General features: G+C 39.9%; 1 protein-coding gene across 1 annotated transcript in view; it reads left to right on the top strand.

Annotated features, from left to right (window-relative positions):
- Nucleotides 1-500: 500 nt before the first annotated feature.
- The window catches only part of LOC109968834 (exostosin-1a), a 46,643-nt gene continuing 25,810 nt past the window's right edge, over nucleotides 501-21,333 (top strand). The window contains exons 1-4 of the mRNA XM_020615376.1: nucleotides 501-527; nucleotides 8,934-9,027; nucleotides 11,880-11,987; nucleotides 19,315-19,434. Coding sequence (XP_020471032.1) covers nucleotides 520-527; nucleotides 8,934-9,027; nucleotides 11,880-11,987; nucleotides 19,315-19,434 — 330 coding nt within the window. The 5' untranslated portion in view covers nucleotides 501-519. The remainder of the gene's footprint in view (nucleotides 528-8,933; nucleotides 9,028-11,879; nucleotides 11,988-19,314; nucleotides 19,435-21,333) is intronic.

Genomic DNA, 21,333 nt, shown 5'->3' with positions numbered 1-21,333 from the left:
GGGAAGCTCAAGTCTGGCTGTTGCCATTTTGGTGGCTCTTCACTCCACCTGCTATGGCTAAATCCAAAAATGGACAAAGAGGTGGCGCTTGAAAGACAGCTACCCACCTGTTGCAGGACCTTCCTGCCTGTTACTCAAAGCAGCCACAAACTTACATATGCATAACTTTTAGACTGAATATAATTTAAACAGCCAAGTTATATAACTTGATAGTGTGTGCTGATTCCTCGTATTAGTGATATTTGTGCAAAATCAACTGTCCACTCCTATAGAAATCACCAGAGCAGTTCTGTAATGCTGAGAGGTCTGGGCCATCTCTTATCAGTCATCAGTACCTCAGCATGAAATTCCATAGTAGTGTGTCCTTGTGAATTTAACTGTGTGTTCATGTTAGCTACATTTGTAGTGTTCAATAATTCAGCAGCAGGAAGAAGACATTGTTACAGCTCCGATTTCCTGGCCGATTTGTTTAATGCCTGTCGCTATCTCTGGAAACAGGGAGGACTTACAACTTTCAGCATGGGGAGGTGAGAGCCGAGGTGACTTTGACTCTTCTTCACTTCTACCTCTTCTCTGGCACAAGACAGAGAGCGGATGAGAGTTAAGTGGCGTGTATTCAGAGTTATTGATTTATGGCTGCTTCCACCGAGGGTAACCTCACAGCATTATTTTCCATCATGTCCGATTGAGTGTGTGTTTGCGGTCATCAGTGGATCTCCATGTATGGACTGCAGCCTTTTTTGGCTTGATCCATGTGATACAGTCACTACATTATATATAAGGTATTTTTAAATAAAAATTATTTTTAGGTATTCTATCATGCACTAGCTGCATTTACATGGATCGAAATTATTTATTATTAATAACAAGAACAGTAGCTCAATCAGAATAAAAATGCATCATGTAACCATCTCAATCGGAACAAAGTGGTCCGATCCGGCTCAGCTGAAAGAGTTTTTTATTGTAATGAGAATAGGGGTGTAAATCTTTTATAATCCCTTCAATAAGAAAATAGGAAATAGGAAAAGAAATTAGTTAATGCACTTTAAACAAAACCAGTCTAAGTCTATAACAACGCTAGCAGCCTTTTGAAGGTTGGAGTGTTTGACCTGAAAAATGGAGAAACTACTTTGCTATTTTACTCAGGACTAGTGCTGACAGTCTAAACAGTAGGTATTAAGATTTACAATATATGAGATTTTAAAGGAACCACTCCACACTAATCGTACACACACCAACTATTAACATGATCAGAGTGAAAAAAGAAACCGAGGTTTCTGTAACAAACCCAAGGTCTGCATGAGCAAAGCTGGAATAAACTCAATTTCTAGGGACAGTTACATTAAAAAGCAGAGCTGTAAGGACTTTGTTCGACCAGCTTCATTATTTAACTTTATTTATTTTAAGTTTAAGGACAGTCTAACAGCAGTTTCTCAGAGCCACCTCGTTTTTCTTTTCGTTTTCAATTTCACTGTCTTTTCCCCCACTGAAGCAGCAGATGGTGTCTCACAATAGCAAGACACTATTCGGCCTTGGGTACAGCTAAAAAGAATTTAGTGGTATCCAATCTCATTCAAGTGGGATGAACAAGAGATGCTGGCATCAGGCAGACGTTCCTGCACAAAGGAGGTAAAAGCTTTCTGCTGTTAACCAATCAGCTGTGACCTTTCGGGGTCGACATCCTTGTGCTCCCACAGCACCACAGACAAAAAAAAAAATCCCTTCAAAGTAGCGAAATAAAAAGCTGCAAATGGTGCATCTTTTTCTCTTGTTTGTTTTTTGAGTGAAGATCAGCAGGTGATGGGCTGACATTTCCAAATCACAAAGATGGACTGGTATTGTGGGCCTTATCCACAAGGTGTTGTGTGAGACTGTGTGTGTATGTGTGTGTGTGTGTGTGTGTGTGTGTGTGTGTGTGTGTGAGACGGACTGAACAGTAAAGGCAGTTTCTTTATGAGTCGGAGCAAATGTGCAGAATGTGTCAAGCTAAACTATATGATATATAATCAGCTAAAGCTGCGATGATTAATTGGTTGGTTGATGGGTAAAAATATAATCTACAGCTCTGTTGATAACCAGTTGATAATTTTAGTCATTTTTCAAGCAGAGATTCTAAATATTTGCCAATTCCAGCATCTCAAATGTCAGGAAGTTATTGAAATAGATTAACCTGGGCTTTGGTAAATTTAGGTGCAGTTTCTTTGTCATTATAAACTTCAATGTTTCCTGTAGCAGTTACATCCATTACATCCATACATTTAGTGCCACAGTGTTTCCTGGTTACCTTTCACATTTGGAAAGAAAGCATTTATATAGGATTAGCTCTGCGTCTGTGTGGTAGTAATATATGTAATGGTGAATGAGCATTAATATTCTGAGCCAGACCAGTCTGTTACATTAAGCTTTAATACCAGCCCAGAGACCTGTGCTTCAACTCAGCCAGGAAAGGAATCGGTCTCAGCTGGGATGTTTGCGTTCACCCTCGCACACATACAGTATACGGTATGCAGTAATAAATATGGAAATTCCTCTCTGTCTCAAAGACACACCGACACAGCAGTGAACATGCAAATGATTCTCTCTCAAATGCACACACTCGACGCAAAGGTGTTTATTGTGAACTCCTGCCGTCTGTCTTCTGCCGCCTGTCTTCTGATGTTATAATGAAACTTGACGGGAGCAGACCTCTGTTATGATAGCATTTTCACATCAGAGTAGTCAGGCTGTGACCTGTATAACAGGTGCATACTTGTTCCAAATGGTCACACTCTAAGGTGAGGGCTAAAGCCTGAAATAATAGGAAGGGGTGAGAAGAGATTAATTCGGGAGGGTGGGGGTCAAAAAAAACCCCACTGCATACAGTCTCTTATGGTGTTGTACTCAGTTGTGTAGAAGGTGTCCCCACAATCCTGCTTAACTGCTGCAGAAAGCGTCTTACCGGTGGTTTTGGAAATTTGTCAGACATCAGAATATTACAAAAATTGTTGGGGTAGAGCCTTTCTCATGATCTGACAAGCATGTTTACGTAAGTTTACTCTTATCCTCTTCTGGTTCTTCATAGGGACAAAGTAAAAAGCTTCAATTTACTCAAGCTCTCTCCACTCAGCCAGACGCTCGTCTCTCCCTATTGTTTGTGGCATTAGCCACTAAAGCAGAGTTATGTGATTAGTTGACGACAGATTGGAGACGGTGCTTTTAAATGCCTGAGCACGCCTCTGCGATAATGTGGGAACACACATTTGTAAACTAACCATGCCAGAAAGCCGCAGCTCATTCACTCTCTCACACACACACGCACATTCCCTGCTGTGCTCTTTGGTAGTGGACTGAATAGCTTGTTGATGCTCTGATGAGTTTTTAAACAGCTTCCAACAGACTTTAAAGAGCCAGGGGCCATGATGTAACAGCTCACACTTTTTCCCTCCGTCACTTTTTAGCCTTGACCACAGTTGTCTTCACGCTTTTATCAGTTTGGCTTTATCAGATGATTCCTTTGAATTGCTTTAATAACTTGAATTTAGACAAATTTTTCTCCAGTGGCCTGATTTATGGGCGCTTCTGCCTTAAAGCCCCACATAGGAGCAGCTAAGAAATTCATGTATTTAAATGTTTCTTCACTGTAATGGACTAAGGGAGCATTTACTCTGCTGACTTTGCATTTTAATTGACACCAACTCCTGTGCCACCATTTATATATGTGGCTCTAACTGATTAGTAGGTCTAATTACTGAAAACAATATCCTTGTTTAACTTATGGAAATAAAAATTAGGTGGACCAAGAATAAATATTAGGAAATGTTTAGTGCTTAAAGACTAAACACATTATACTCTCCCGATGTGTCTCAGGTGACACACAGGTCCCTAAGGCCATGAAACAGGTAAACCCCCATAAGGCAGTGGGACCAGATGGTGTCCCCCCTAGAGTGTTGAAAGCCTGTGGGGATCAACTAGCTAGTGTGTATACAGACTTCTTAAACCTGTCTTTAACCCAAGCAGTAGTTCCTCGCATTTTCAAAAACATCCATTATCATACCGGTCCCTAAGACGTCACACACATCCACTCTGAATGACTTCAGGCCAGTGGCGCTCACATCAGTCGCCATGAAGTGCTTAGAGAAACTGGTCCTCACACACATTAACCACAGACAGACACTGTAGACCCCCTCCAGTTTGCCTACCGGCCCAACAGATCAGTGGACAATGCAACACTCTGGCTTTATTCCAGACCCTGAAACACCTGGACAACAGCAGTACGTATGCTAGGATGCTCATTCTAGATTACAGTTCTGCATTCAACACCATTCGCCCAGGCAGGCTGATTGGGAAGCTGACAGACCTCGGTGTACCAACTCCCGCCTGTAACTGGATTCTGGACTTCCTGACTAAAAGACCACAGGTGGTGAGAATGGGGGGGTGGGTGTCTGCTGAGCTCACAATCAGCACAGGCTTACCGCAGGGCTTCTGTGTCAGCCCCAAACTCTTCACCCTGTACACTGTCTCTCCAACCATAACAACACCATCATCATTAAATATGCTGACACTTCAATCCAGTTTCTTTTAGAGGTTCCCATGGCCAGACATAAACGCTGGGGTGACCGTGCTTTTACCGTTGCAGTCCCTAAATTGTGGAATAGTCTACTCTTTAATGTTAGGTCAGCTACTGACCTCAGTACTTTTAAATCATCGCTTAAAACATATTTATTTGGCTTGGCTTTTAATACACAGTAGGGCCTGATGCATTCTTGACAGCCACAAGTTCCTGGGCCTGCAGGTGACATCTGACCTGAGCTGGTAACTGAACACAGCTGCCACAGTGAAGAAAGCCCAGCAGCGGCTATAACTTCATCAGGCAGCTCAGAAAAGCTGGTCTGAACCATTGCCCTCTCTCCCAGGCTTACAGAGGACTGGTAGAGAGCAGCCTCACTACTGGCATCACAGTCTGGTATGGTAACACCACACAGGCAGAGAGGAAGGCTCTTCAAAGGGTCATAAAGACTGAAGAGAGGATCATTGGGACTGAACTACCTGCTATGGACACACTGTACACACAGCGCTGTCGTAAAAGGGCAGAGAACATAATCCGGGATCCACGCCACCCAGCTCACACCCTGCTCAGACACAAATACTGCACCTACAGCCTCAGGCACAGCAGACAGTATCATCACACACAGAATAAGACTTTACAACAGCTTTTTCCCTGCTGCAGTAAGACTGATGGCAAATACGAAAATGTGAGAAATGTGAGAATATATGTGCAATAACCCCTTACTAGACATGGGCAGTAACCCCTCACTATCTCACCAAGCATAATGACATATCCAACTCCACCATGTGAATTACTAAGTGCAATGTTTGAAGTTCACTGGGGAAAATACTACTACCCTATTTTTGTGTATTGTGTTTTAAAACTTTGTCGCCCTTATGGACCTTTTCTATTTTAAGACTAAGTGTTCTTTCTGGCATTTAACTCCTTACCTGACTCCAAAGGAGAGCTGCACAAGAATTCCTATAGGCCTAGACTGTCTGTTTATGCACAAATGGCAAAAAAAGTCTTGAATCTTCATAAACACTTATGCTGTTATTATTTTAAGTCTATAGCTAGTTGTTAAAAAAAAAAAGAAATGAGTTGACAAATTTGTGTGAAAAGGCATTTGAAATGTAGCACCATTTTTAAAACACTCAAGGGGAAAAGGAAACATTTTATTAAAGTACAACTTGTCAGGAAGAGAAAATGTTAACTTCCAGTTATTGTCATCAAAATCAGAGCTGAAACAAATTCTGTGTATCTGTCATCTTGTTATGGGATTTTTCTGCCCTCTAGTGGCCAAAAAGTGATGAATGCCGCTTTAAAAAGTAACTAGTACAAAGATGTTTTTCCTGAAAATAGCACTGGCAATCTTGATGGTAAATATATCCCTGCTGAGCACTTTGCTGGACCCCATCACCTCCTAGTGTCTGTAAAAAGGCCACGGCATATGATTCACATCATTTTCATACTCATCAAACCATTCAGTGACCCATTGTGCCCTGTGGATGGAGGCTCTGTCATCCTGGAAGAGACCACTCATTTATTCAGGGTTGTTTTTCTTTCATTTGTCTCACATCTGTATTCTTAGCATACAGACAGAGATGGGAAACAAGCCACTTGAAATTTAATTTAAAGAGCTTGGTATCTCAGATTGACTTCAAGGCTGTTGTAAACTCTAGGTGGTGCTGTGAGCAGGTGTAGCATATGGATGATTTACTTTACTAATTGTCTGGTGTTAGCTCATTATAGCTTTCTTAACCTTGGAAATTGTGTTCGTATCCTTCTCTGTTATTAGCCTATTTGACCTTTCATACATTGTCAGCTGATTTTGAGCTTGTATTAATCTGTATTAACTAAGATTTAGCACAAATTCAGATAAACCAAGTGAAAAATTGCCTGGAAGTGTTGTCTCCCTGCTGCACCTAACCCCGCCCCACTCTGCTATCTTCAGGCCTTGTGTTTATTTCTCGGCCTCTATGGCCAGTGTTAAAATCCGCACCACACATATTCCACAACCCCCGCTGATCCGAGGTTATAAGACACCTTCTTCAAACCAGTATGGCTCATTTCAAAGACAGACCATGGAGGCTCCCTGGGCAGGTACAACCTATGATGGGAGTGGACCTGTTAGACCTAAGAGGCCACGTTCTGTAGCACAGAAAGACTGCGACAAATAACGAGGTAAAACCAGGGTTAAAGTTTAGATGGGGAAGTGATCGAAAAATAAGTAAACATCAGAATCTAACCAAGCCTCTAAGCTTTTAGTTATTTTATGTCACATTTTAGAAATGATAAACAGATTTATAGAGTATTACTTAATAACACAAATAAGTATTTCAAATATTTTCTGATTGAGACAATAAACAACAGAGGTGGTACAGTAGATGCTCAGTATTCCAGAGTGAGGGTACCGGCTCAGGATAAAGCAGCTGTGCCTTCACTGTATTACCCAAAAACAAAAGGTGAAGCCTCTGCGAAAGGAAGGAAAAGATGAGAGCCTTACACCTTACACCTCGTCATTTTTGTAAAATTCAATGAATTAGTTTTGGGGCCCGGCCTGTGGTCCCCGGTAAGCATTGTGCTCCCAGTGTTCTGTCCCCACAAGTATATATAAATAAGGCCGCACACACACACACACACAGGTGTCTGGAGGTGAGGTTGTGGGGACAGTTGATCCCCAGACAGATTAGCCTGCAATCTCAAATCTCCTCCGGCCAGCCCTGAGATCATGTGTACACACACCCACACACACACTCTCACACAGCTTTAAAATCAGTGACTTTGGACAGACCGAAGTGACTTGCAAGTTGAAAGTCCAACAAAGTTTGAAGGAAGTTTTTGGAACCATCAGCGTTGATAGAAGGCTGCTGTTAAGTTCCTGTAAACTTTTGTACTTTAACTTAAAAAAATCAGTGTGTAGTGGATAGGTCGGGTAGAAGAAAATATTGGCCCATTTAGAAGAACAACATCAACAAGTATTTCGGCACATGATTCTTGCTAAAGTGTGTTCTTCTCTGTAGTGTTCCACAATGTTGATGTTTTAATAAAACTATTTAGGATTAATCACAATCTCCTTTTGAAAGAGAGCACAATTTACATATATATGAGATATTGGTGTAATAAGTCACCAAATCCATGGTTCAGACCTTGGTTTTTGAGCCATGGTTTGGTTCATACCTCAGGCTTTTTATTTATTTATTTTGTATTGGGTAATTAATAAGAAATAGTTTTATTAAAACATCAACATTGTGGAACACTACAGAGAAGAACACACTTTAGCAAGAATCATGTGGTAAATCTAGTATGATGATTTGTACAGTAGGAAAATATATGAAATACTTGCATATAAATTGTATTATTATAATGTTAATGAAACTGTAATTTACCCAGTTCAATTACAGATTCCATGATTTTATTGCTGTAGTTTAAGAAAAACTGTATCAGAAACAGCTTTTCAGGTGACAGACCACAGCTACAACAAAAAATAGCTCCGCTCTCAGAATGACCACAAAACTGAGTGGACACTACCAAGTGTCCTCCTCTCTGTTTCCTGTACCACAGTTTGGAGCATTTGGATTTTTCTGATTTTAACAACTTTTCTCTGTGTCTTTAGCCACACCTTTGCTAAAAATACCTTTGTTGTGACGTTTAATGGCTAAATATAACTGACGTGTATGGTTGTGGGTGGCTACAAAATGAGGGGCCCGGCAGGAAACGTTTGGGAACCACTGCTTTACACTTCTAATTGGAAATTATAAGACTATGAAAATGATGTTCTTCTCTTTTGGGAAGCTGCACAAGTATTAACGGCAGGTTTTGCAAATCAGCTAAGCTGAGCTTCGAGTCCAGATTTATTGACCTCTGGAGCACAACATCAGTAGGATTCTGGCATTGATGAGAAGTGGATGCTGAGTGGAGTCAGAAGATTCTATTAGCTGCTTTTTTTCCTCAGCAAATTTCATTATTTATCCACCATGTATCCTCTGGCTTGCAGGAGCTATCACTCTCCCTTCTACTAGAACACATTTTATGGAAGAGATCAAGTCCTTGAAAAAGTCTTTGCTGGCCACTTTTGATTGTTCTCTGAAATTGATCTGTGAGGATACTGGAGGAAATGGATTTAGGGTTTGACAATCATTTGTCACTGTGCCCTTTGTTTCTTTCAACACAATATTTTCACCAAGAAAATGTCTTCACCTTTTGGATTCTAAGAAATTAGTCAAAATATCCCCTCTCATTTTCTGTTGTCTTATCGTGCTGTTTTCTCTCTCTCAAATAGAGCTTGATCATTCGTTTTTACAGTGTTAATGCTCTCTTGTACAGGTTGTACACTCAGAAGTTGCATCATGTTCTTATTTTACTTTTCTTTATTCTAACCTAATGTTTTATTTGTGTGTGTGTGTAGGTTCGACTATCAGGAGCTGCTCCATAACTCCAGTTTCTGCCTGGTTCCTCGGGGTCGGCGTCTTGGATCCTTTCGTTTCCTGGAGGCCTTGCAGGTGCGTCTGTGTGTTTCTGTTTTCAGAGATAATGTCAGTGCGCACTGTATTCCTGCAGGTGTGTGTGAGCAACATGTGAAAATACTTTAGACTCACAAGTGAGAGTAAGCAAGTGTTTTTTCCCTCCATATTTTATTTCAGCGATGTAATAAATAGGAAGCAGTAGAACACATATTTAGACGTTTTACTCAAAAGAAGCAATACTGTAATGTAAAAATCTAAAAAGAAAAAAAACTTTTACTTGAATGAATTGCAGGACTCCATTACAAGTCTTGCATGGTGATTGTTAAAGATTTATTAGACAACCTGTGGCGCTCTAGCTGAGTACTGCAAGGAATCAAACAGCTCCCTGGCCTCTTTTTACCAACACTTCATCTTATTAATATTGACAATCTGTCATCTCCTGTCAGAGCAGCAACTTGTTTCTGTAGATACACCACGGAGAAGAGAACCGTTTATACACGTCCTCAGACCCAGATATGTTCAGATTTCATTAGCAGCTTGCTTCTGTGCGTGTCCTCTCTATTGTGACTCCGTGAACCTGGCTGAGCCCTGTGCTTGACCCTGGCTGGTTTTTCCTCACTTTCCTGTTATATGTCCAGCTGAGACCAGGTTCAAAGTTATCTGGTTATTGTTGTTAACTGCCTATAGTTTATAGTTTATAGTTTTAAATGCCAGTGAGTTACCAGACTACACAGGAAACAAACAAGACACAGGCCCCACCAACTTCTCTGTAGTGTTTTTTATCACATAGTGAGCAAGTACAGGCTGAACGTCTTGGTGACATGAGAGAAGTTAAGAGATTTTCTTTGGTAAGATATGTAAAGGGACAGGAAAAATGATTGGCAGAAAAAATTGCCGATGCTTTTAATTAAAATTTCACTTTAAATGCATGCTAACTTATGAATGGATTTTTCAGCAAATCCAACCTGTTTGCCAGAGAAAAACAATTAAAGGGAAAAGAAGATGCATGTAAAGGTGTACTATTCATTAAAATTCAGAGGACAGCAGAGGAGAGGGCAGAAAAACAAAGACATGTAAGAGGATGACAGAGAGAGAGAAAGAGAGAAAGAAAGAAGAGAGAAAGGAGCCCCACAATGCCAGGCTAATCAAAGCAGAGAGAATTTGCCTAGACAGGTCGCTGATCATGCACTCGGCATTTTGTGAATATCCTTTAATCTCTCAGCTTTGCTTGATTGAGAATACAGTCAAACTTGAACTTTAAATGAAAATACCAGACTTGCTGAATTTTTCCCACTCATCTCTGTTGCTGCTTGAGTTATTAAAGTGAAGCTATAACTCATTTGACCCTCGACTCAAACATGGCCCAGGATCACACAACACATTCTCCCTCCCATCAGTTCTGAGTCTACCCCCTGACAGTGTTTAGAGGCAGTATATGGTTTACTAATGACATTATAATATGTATAACCAGTTGCCGTAGTAGTGAGTCCTACAACCAGGAACCGAGTCAGCATTTTTGCACTACTGGTTCCTTCGCCTTGAAGACAGTGGGTTTTTGGTTCTGTGGTAACACAAGGCCAATACATTTTTGTTTTATTCTACATCATAAAATACATTAGTAAATACCCTTACTTGTGATTTTTAATGCTTTTACAAGTCTTGTAAAAGGCGTCATGTCGCCAAATATGGAGCCTCATCTCCTCACTAATCCCCTTTACAGCCTTGTTATGCTTCAGCTCGTGCAATTGCAAACTATTCTAACAAACTGACACAGCCATGATCACTAGCTAGATGAGGTCATGCTGAGAGAAAAGAATTTCGCCACTGAAGTTATGGGACCATGGTGTAGTTTGTTTATAGCCTGGCAATTGTATTTGGGCTTCAAATACCATAAAGCTGTTCACTTGTGAAGATTATCTTGCTGAACAAAGCACAAGTGTCATAAACCATTGCTTACGACAGATAATCAAAAAAGCCTATGGAAAAAAATCACATTGGCTTTTTGTTGAGGGAACTGGGGTGATGCTAACTTCCAGGTTGGCTTAGAAAACTACATCATCCCTACAGTACACAATTTCACATGCAGTTATACATATCAGACATACAATATTCTGAAAACAGGAATTTTACATATGTTTTTGGTTTGATGACACTCTATATCATAGCTGTAATCAATTATTTATGACACGTGAACAAATTAAGAGTTACAATTGCTGACAAACTGTACTATATAACTATATAATTTGCCCACTTCTAGTTTTTGTCCATTGCCTTCTCCTGTGGGCAGGAGAATTGTGGAGTGAATTTTTATAGTATTTCTTTTTTCAATATGAAGAATAATTAGCCAGAAAATGGCATATTTTTCTTATAGCAGAGCTCCTCTGGGACATGTAAACAGCTCCTGATCAATTAAGTTACATAAATGAATCCTCTAAATATCGATGCATACAGGACAAATAGGTAAATACACATTTTATCCATAGTCGTTTTGGCATCTCCATTTTGTTTCTGCACAACTCCAACTTGGAGCACGTTGAAAGTGTCCCATCAGACAGAAAATACCTAAAAGGATCGATCTGTCAGCAAAGGAAGGAAAACGGACAGAAAAACAGAGCTCTGCTTTAAACTTGTGTTACTGGGGTTTTTTTTCTATCACACTGTGAAAACTTTGAAATGGCATGTTCTTTATTCCTTTTTTGCAGCAAAACAGAGCTGAAAATTGTGCTAAATTAACAATGATAATCTTTAATCTGTGATCCAGGCATGAACTCATGTAACCTGTAACTACACAACACAAGTTCCTCCTACGTTTTCCAAATCCAAACACTTTGAACAACACAATGATCCTTCCTTTTGGTGTTGTTTCCCTCACTTCTCCTTCCTCACAGGCAGCCTGTATCCCATTTATTCTGAGTAACGGCTGGGAGCTTCCTTTCTCTGAAGTGATCGACTGGAGGAAAGCCGCCATAATTGGAGACGAGAGACTGCTGTTACAGGTAGGAAAATGCTATGAAATGTAACACATTATAATAAGGGTACAAATAATATTCTTGTTCTATTAAGTGTGAATGAATCACAGAAAGCTGCAGTGACTTGATAATTTGTTAATGGTGAGTAACAGCAATTATATAATATCTAATAATAGGCAGAGGTAATGTTTTTGACGCCGTGTGTTTGTTCGCAGCACAACTCAAAAAGTAATGACTAGATTTTGATAAAAATTTTGGAGAGGTGGAGTCTGGCCCACAGGACAGTGATGATGAATGGGAAAAAAAATGCTATAAAGCATCCTGCATAGGTATGAGAATATACAAAAGGGACATGAAGAGAGAGAAATAAAATTATTCATTATGACATTATACAATTACAGCAGGTATAAGAATGAAGGTTGGTAAAATGTATCGGCCGAGTAAACTGGCTGAAGTGGGCAAAGTGTCCTCACGCTGCACGGCATAAAGCATCAAAAGATAAACCGTGTCCTTTCCGCGGGGGCCAATGCAGTCTCTGGGTGGTGAAATGTCAACATCTTTCCAATTATAATTGTCATCTCTGGCTCCAGATCCCCCTGGGCAATCACCAAAATCCAGCTGGGGCCGATTCAAGCAGAGACGTAAACCTCATATATCAGGAGCCGCTATGCAAACCTGTGGGAGCAGATGTGTGTCCCTGTCAGCTGCTGATGACAAACACAACTGCCAGTTTCATCAGTTTCTCTTTAATGGCTTTGATGCAAAATCTGATGTATTTAGTTGGAGATTTGAGAGGAAATAGCTAAATGTTGTTCTCTCAATCCACGCACCTAAATCTTTTCTCCTGGTAATTATACAAGTAAGTATGGTATTTTTCCCCTCCACCTATTTTTTCAGTGTTTGAGATTTTATGTAAAAGCCACAAAAAAAACAAGCAGCAGACGCACATTGTCAGTGGAATCACAGATAGTGCCATATCTCTCGAAATAAAAACCAGGAAGAAAAAGTTGGTGGGATTTTTATTTTTTAGAGAAACTCAGCCAAACTCCTGTCAGAAGTGGGAACTGTCAGCACATAAGTGATGTGTCGACATTCAGCTCAACTGAGAGAAAAAGGAAATCTAATTGCAGTCGTGTGGCTTTTCGTTAATTTTATTTTATTCTGATTTGACAGCTGTGATATTCACAGTCACTCACACCTCCACCAGGAGCTGTTTTTATCTAAGAGAGATTATTCTACAATTGGACCACCTTCTGTTATTTTTAATTACAGCAGCAGACAGAGCTTCTGATATTTACATTCTCTAATTACTCTCTATATTACCACATGGCACCTGCGTGACCTACATCACCACCTGGACAACAACACAGAGACGTGAAAGCATGTGTGTGTGTGTGTGTGTGTGTGTGTGTGTGTGTTGGGGGTTGTACACTGTATCTGCCTTTAATTAATGTGTGCCTGGTCCCCTATCAGCCTTCTATCAGCACCTAGCCATGATGATAATTAAAATTTTCTCTGTGAATCTACCAATAGCAGAAAGGTCCTTATTAAAAGAATTACAAAGTTGGCTTTTACATGTAGATGGAATGAAGCAGTCTTTTTATCACTGAACATTACTGAAACCCACAGTGATGCTCTAATGTTGTTAGAGGTTATTTTGTGTTGTTTATCCCCTTCAACAAAACAAACCCATCTATCTAAAAGCATGCTAATTGTTGCTTAAGTTAATATGTGTGAAGAAAGTGTTGTTTTGACAGGGTGAATACTGAGGGTGTTCACATTAATTTCAGAGGTTGAACAAAACAAGCAATTTTCCCATTAATTTGCCTGGTCTTGATGCAGGCATACTGTACAAATAATTCCAAGGCTTTCAGGATAAAGCCTGACATTTGTGAGTACACAACACGATAAAATCAAACACAAGATGACTGCTGTGCACATTTACTTTCTGTCATGTTGCACACAGAGCCACACTCGGACATCTGAGCACACATCAGGCCATGTCTGCACTGACTAACCCTCAAACACTCCTTCAAAGTTCAAAGCTGAAATCCAGATGGTTTCCTCAGTAACATTTCCAAACAGGAATTAAATCAATGTTACACAAATAATACTAATAATTTCAGAGCTTTACAACAATATAGTACCAAACAATAATACAGAAACACAAGTATAAATTAAGCACAACAATGAAATGCCATCAAATTGAAACCAAAATTAAATAGAACAAAATGGGAAGTAGCACTGCTGGACATCATCAGCATTAAACATTAAAAGCAGTCAGGTCTTTAAAGCAACTTTAAAAGTTTCATTTGAGTTCATTGGCCTTAGTTTGGAAGCTTGTTCCAAATCCAAGCAGCAAATACTCTATCATCCATAGTCACTAACTGAGCTTCACTATGATCTACTGCATTCTGCCCAGCTCTTCAGATATTTGTTGTTATAAAATTACAATAAATGAGAATGCAACAAAACTTTAATGATCAAGCAGAAATAATTGAACCTCTCTGACTGGTTAGAGAGGTCAGTCCTGCTCAAGCTAATACCTTTGCACTGCTGCCAGGGCTGTTCAGTGACAGCACCTGTCCAAATTAACAAAAATATTTGAAAAACATTACATATTGGAGATTTAAACTGAATATTATTATTGTCTCAAAGGCGGTGTAATATGTTCATATGACCTGGAACTCTAAACGACTCTCGCAGCAGTATTATGTACATTCTGAACCTGCTGAGTGGGTTTTTTTCGGTGTGCCAGATAGAATCAAGTTGCAGTAGTCAATGTGCGATATCATAAGCACGCTGACCAAAACCTCTACACTCGCCTGGGTGAGAGGGGGCCACAGCCTGGCGACGTTTCAAAGATGGAAGAATAGTTTATATGATCATTAAATGATAGAGTACTATCTACAATAGCACCAAGGCTCTTAGCTATAGTGGAACAAGGAATAACTCAGCCATCAATGTTTAGTCTAACAGCATTACATTTTGAAAGAATGTCAGAATAGACTCCTTCAGGGTCAGGATTCAGGCTTTATTGCACGTGGCCTAAGTGACAGCATCTGTACAGTGTAAACACATATAATAACAAACATGGTTCTGGTTGGTAAACAGACTGTGGATGTTTACCCCCTTTGTCTTACCGTCTCACTAAGGCACATGGTCACCCAGACTCACTCTTCAACATGACATCGAGGCTCTAACACCTGCTGAGAGACTTGAATCTCATTACTTTCAATTACATCACTGAGAACAGCAATACCTGGCTGTTTAATATGTAGAGTTCCTGTTCCCCCTGTGGAGAGGAGACGTGCACAATACACAACTAAGGGGGAAGAGAAGTGAGCTGATTTGATTGGCATTGTTTATATTCCACCTCAGAGAGCTGAACAATTAAAGCTTGCTCTACCATCAGCAGATCCCAGTGACATCAGCACGTGTGTGTGTGTGTGTGTGTGTGTGTGTGTGTTGGGGGTTGTACACTGTATCTGCCTTTAATTAATGTGTGCCTGGTCCCCTATCAGCCTTCTATCAGCACCTAGCCATGATGATAATTAAAATTTTCTCTGTGAATCTACCAATAGCAGAAAGGTCCTTATTAAAAGAATTACAAAGTTGGCTTTTACATGTAGATGGAATGAAGCAGTCTTTTTATCACTGAACATTACTGAAACCCACAGTGATGCTCTAATGTTGTTAGAGGTTATTTTGTGTTGTTTATCCCCTTCAACAAAACAAACCCATCTATCTAAAAGCATGCTAATTGTTGCTTAAGTTAATATGTGTGAAGAAAGTGTTGTTTTGACAGGGTGAATACTGAGGGTGTTCACATTAATTTCAGAGGTTGAACAAAACAAGCAATTTTCCCATTAATTTGCCTGGTCTTGATGCAGGCATACTGTACAAATAATTCCAAGGCTTTCAGGATAAAGCCTGACATTTGTGAGTACACAACACGATAAAATCAAACACAAGATGACTGCTGTGCACATTTACTTTCTGTCATGTTGCACACAGATCCACACTCGGACATCTGAGCACACATCAGGCCATGTCTGCACTGACTAACCCTCAAACACTCCTTCAAAGTTCAAAGCTGAAATCCAGATGGTTTCCTCAGTAACATTTCCAAACAGGAATTAAATCAATGTTACACAAATAATACTAATAATTTCAGAGCTTTACAACAATATAGTACCAAACAATAATACAGAAACACAAGTATAAATTAAGCACAACAATGAAATGCCATCAAATTGAAACCAAAATTAAATAGAACAAAATGGGAAGTAGCACTGCTGGACATCATCAGCATTAAACATTAAAAGCAGTCAGGTCTTTAAAGCAACTTTAAAAGTTTCATTTGAGTTCATTGGCCTTAGTTTGGAAGCTTGTTCCAAATCCAAGCAGCAAATACTCTATCATCCATAGTCACTAACTGAGCTTCACTATGATCTACTGCATTCTGCCCAGCTCTTCAGATATTTGTTGTTATAAAATTACAATAAATGAGAATGCAACAAAACTTTAATGATCAAGCAGAAATAATTGAACCTCTCTGACTGGTTAGAGAGGTCAGTCCTGCTCAAGCTAATACCTTTGCACTGCTGCCAGGGCTGTTCAGTGACAGCACCTGTCCAAATTAACAAAAATATTTGAAAAACATTACATATTGGAGATTTAAACTGAATATTATTATTGTCTCAAAGGCGGTGTAATATGTTCATATGACCTGGAACTCTAAACGACTCTCGCAGCAGTATTATGTACATTCTGAACCTGCTGAGTGGGTTTTTTTCGGTGTGCCAGATAGAATCAAGTTGCAGTAGTCAATGTGCGATATCATAAGCACGATGACCAAAACCTCTACACTCGCCTTGGTGAGAGGGGGCCACAGCCTGGCGACGTTTCAAAGATGGAAGAATAGTTTATATGATCATTAAATGATAGAGTACTATCTACAATAGCACCAAGGCTCTTAGCTATAGTGGAACAAGGAATAACTCAGCCATCAATGTTTAGTCTAACAGCATTACATTTTGAAAGAATGTCAGAATAGACTCCTTCAGGGTCAGGATTCAGGCTTTATTGCACGTGGCCTAAGTGACAGCATCTGTACAGTGTAAACACATATAATAACAAACATGGTTCTGGTTGGTAAACAGACTGTGGATGTTTACCCCCTTTGTCTTACCGTCTCACTAAGGCACATGGTCACCCAGACTCACTCTTCAACATGACATCGAGGCTCTAACACCTGCTGAGAGACTTGAATCTCATTACTTTCAATTACATCACTGAGAACAGCAATACCTGGCTGTTTAATATGTAGAGTTCCTGTTCCCCCTGTGGAGAGGAGACGTGCACAATACACAACTAAGGGGGAAGAGAAGTGAGCTGATTTGATTGGCATTGTTTATATTCCACCTCAGAGAGCTGAACAATTAAAGCTTGCTCTACCATCAGCAGATCCCAGTGACATCAGCACCAGCAGTAGGCGCCCATACTGTCCTCAGACTACTTAATGAAGGCACGGGTTTTCATGGACTTATTTTCTTTCTCATTTTTTAGTGTTCATAAACAATTTCTAGTTCCATAAGGTTTTCTGAGCTGTCAGTGTTGCAGTCTGTGGCTGCACTGATGTTGTTTCAAGCACTGGAGCAACATGAAATACAATCCACGAATCCCAATTTGAGAAGCAGCAACATAACTTTGAAGGCTTATCAGACACCAGAACACTGCACAGCGGTGTCTAATACGACAAGAATGGATTTTACTGCTCTGGAAAGTTATTACAGTGGCAAGTATTTTATCTTTTGTTGAGGTGATTTTGAGGTAAACAGTAGAAATACACTTTTTGGGATGCATGCTTGTACATTTTTGATTTGGGTGGATGACACCACATTGCATTGTGGTTACATTTTTTTGTCAGAGACCTCTGCAGTGGTCAGTGCAGTGATCTCCACTTGCTGCTGTTGTGTTACTGTAAACTGCAGTGATCAGTCTCCTTTTGCAAAGGAAACTAAGGAAACGAGTAAAGGAAACAAAAACCTTTGGGTCTGTAGGGACACAAAATGCAGGTGAAATTTGGTTTCAAGAAATCTATTTCTAAATGAAATCAAGGTATTTTTCAGGGGAAATTAGTTAAAAATATAAAGATGCTCATTGTTGTTTGCTGCTGTTTCACTGGGCCTCAAAAAGCTTCGCAAACTGAGGAGAAGCTCTGTACTCGCAGCCTGAGAGATGGAGCCAAGCAGCTGCTGTCTCCCCCTGGACTATGGCCAGTGTTTCATGCTCTGGCTGCTCTGATATTAGCATCATTGGTCATTATTCCTCTTTTAGACCGCAGTAGCTATTTTACTATATCTAGCAGGTTGGCACTGAGACTTTGAGTCAAGAGGCATTGGGGCTGTGTCCAGAACATTATACAACTCATTGGCTCTAAATCTGTCACTGGCCCTTGAAGGCTGATGTGACTCTTCACTAACATTGGCTACGAGGCTGCTTATTCCCTTTTTAGCTTCATTGTCAAGCTGAGTGGGGCTAAGATAATGTTTTACTCTGAGACGAGCATCATGAGAGGGTCCTTCTCCATCTTCCTGACATATTGGGACATTTAGTTCCTCAGTCAGATTGGCAGGACTCTCATCTCCATTGATTTCATGCCTTCACTGCCTCCCTCTGAGGCCACAAGCCAGCTGCTCATGTCTTCCATGACCGTGTGAACTGGGACCTCAGCTCCCCCCCTCTGGTGCATCAGAAGCAGGATATTTAATGGGCTCCTGCGAGTCTGCTGTTTGTTGGTACATTGCCGATGCAGAACTCAAGATTTGTGTCACTTCATATTTATCCACAGAAAATAAATGAGCAATCATTAAAACATTTCTGGAGCAACGTATGATGCATATGTCAAGTTGCAGAGATGAAAAAGTTGACTAGTGAAGTTTTAATCTTCACTTTCTTTTGAGGCTTTCCGTTTTCCCTCGAGGGTATGATGATCTAAAGTAGACATAACTGGAATGATTTGACAGATTATCTCCTCTGCAGTGTTGAAATACAGTAATTAATTGAACAGAAAATTAATTGATAACAAATTTGATACTAGGATCATCTTTTATCAAGCCAAAATACCAAATATTTGCTGGTTCCAGACTTTCCAAGCTGTTTTTCTCTGTTTTGTATCACAGTAAATTAAATGGTTTGGTTTTGGAGCGCTGGCTGGTCAAGTAAAGCCCCCACACACACACACACACACCAGCTCTCATCCCCTCACTCAACAGTGTTTAAAATCTAACTTAATTTATCTCACTGTCATTTTTGTCTTGTGGCATTTCCATCTCTCCTCTTCCTCCAGGTTCCCTCCATTACGCGATCCGTGGGCCGTGACAGGATCTTGGCTCTCCGCCAGCAGACTCAGTTCCTCTGGGACGCCTACTTCTCTTCTGTAGCCAAAATCGTCTTAACTACTCTGGAGGTAAGTCTGCCAAAAAAATCTTCTTAATGGGAGTTTTGGATTTAGAGTTGTCAGGAGAGCTTTGATTAATCAACCCAGTAGCTACAGTAAGTCTTGTTCTACACTGTACGCCGCTGCTGGCTGCACATCGTCTAGAAGAAATCCTGCTCTAGTTGTTTTGTTTTTTTTTAAACCTTTTTGAGTATTGATGTTTCTGCTCTTCTTCATATTGATATAGTTCCACCCATAAACAAGCTCAGATTAACCACAGAGTGTACTGTAGTATGTTTCGGCATCAGTGTTGGGTTTTGTAGCTTTTTACAAAGCTGTGAGTTTATCTCTACATGTGACACATGTTACATGACATGTCATTTTATTCACTATTAAAAAAAAAAGAGTTGAATCTCATTATTTTCAATAAAACAAATTGTTGGTGCAACTTTAAATGACCTACCTGTAAATGATAATAGGAAAGAGCACATTTTTCCACACTGCAAACTGTATCTTAACAAACTTTGACAAAACTTTGACTAGAAACAAAACTGTGTGAGCGTGAGAGTCAGAGTGAAGTGCAGAGAATGTCTGGCAGCCCTCAAGTTACAGAGGCTGCAGTATGTCTGTGTGGGTGTATACGCCTGCTCTCAAGCTAGAGGCCGTCTCATTGAATGACCTCGCTAGCTGAAGTGAAGAAGATGAACTTGTGTCACTGGCGTCTAAGAGCCTTCGTCCTCTCTTTTTAGCATCCGTTGTTGTTGTTAGTTTACTTCCTTGCAGCCTTGAGTCAGTTCTCAGTGACTGTTTGCTCTCTGCAGCACTTTTGAATACCAGACACAGAGGTTGATAATCCTCTTCATCACCCTCATCATCAGCAGCAGCATTGAATCCATGATCACTATCACCATGATCTGCAATCAGCACCTCCTAAAGTTATCATCGCCATTTCTTTATAACAGTGCCTTCAGGCCTGCTCATATAAGGTTCCTAAAAATTAGTAAATAATTACTACAGTAGGGCATTTTGTCGAAACTGAGTAGAAATGAATTTATTCTGCTGATGTCACATCGGTACATGCAGCAAGTTTAAAGGTACAATCTGCAATTGTCTTCATCATTTCACCCCAAGTTGCTCCTGATGGTCAGGTCAGTGCCTTTCAGGGACAGTGCCACCATACTTGGCCAGTAAAAGTGATTAAATTAAAAAGTTTCAATTTAAATAGTCATGAGTGACAAATTAAAGGGAAAAACTAAAATTATTGACTCTAGGAAGTCAAAAATAAAAAGATAAATCAAATAATGAAAACAATAATCAGCAGATTAGACAGTGACCCCTGCATTAATCATATAGTACATACTGTATTTTGAAGGGTTCCTTAAATATTTTGCTTCTCAATGTTGTGTGTTTACTTATGGAAACAGATCTTAAGCAGAATCAGAACACAATAGTTTATATATAGTTATTTTAGTCATAAACCTTTGACTTCACATACATGCTGTGCCTTTACCAAAGAAATCAGCTTTCATATTATCAAGTGAGCCTATGTAACCTTTGCTATAAAGCAGCCATTGTGGACATAAATTATGGGACAGTGGTAAATTCTAAAATACAGTCTAATGCAAGTCACTGAGTGGCATTGAACTGGCTCAGTAATGTCAAAGCAATATCTCAGTCAGGTTTGTACCATAAGATCCTGGTGGAATGTGCTATTTCTGCTTTCAAAGTTTACACCTACTTGTTTTGAGACTTGAAAATAATTGAATTGGACTGAAGCTATAAGATATAGAATTACAATAAAGGTCTGCTGTATGTGCCTGAAAATGCCATCTATTAACTGAAGTGCTGCTATAGTTACTATATAGTAAAGAGTTTGCAGGAAGGCTTCTGTGTGGCAAGGACAATAGTTTGTAGAGTGTGTGGACCATC

Source organism: Monopterus albus, unplaced genomic scaffold, assembly GCF_001952655.1.
Source record: "Monopterus albus unplaced genomic scaffold, M_albus_1.0 scaffold164.1, whole genome shotgun sequence".
In the NCBI taxonomy this organism is placed as follows: domain Eukaryota; kingdom Metazoa; phylum Chordata; class Actinopteri; order Synbranchiformes; family Synbranchidae; genus Monopterus; species Monopterus albus.
Note: the sequence above shows the minus strand (reverse complement) of the source record. Positions and strands in the feature narration are given on the sequence as shown.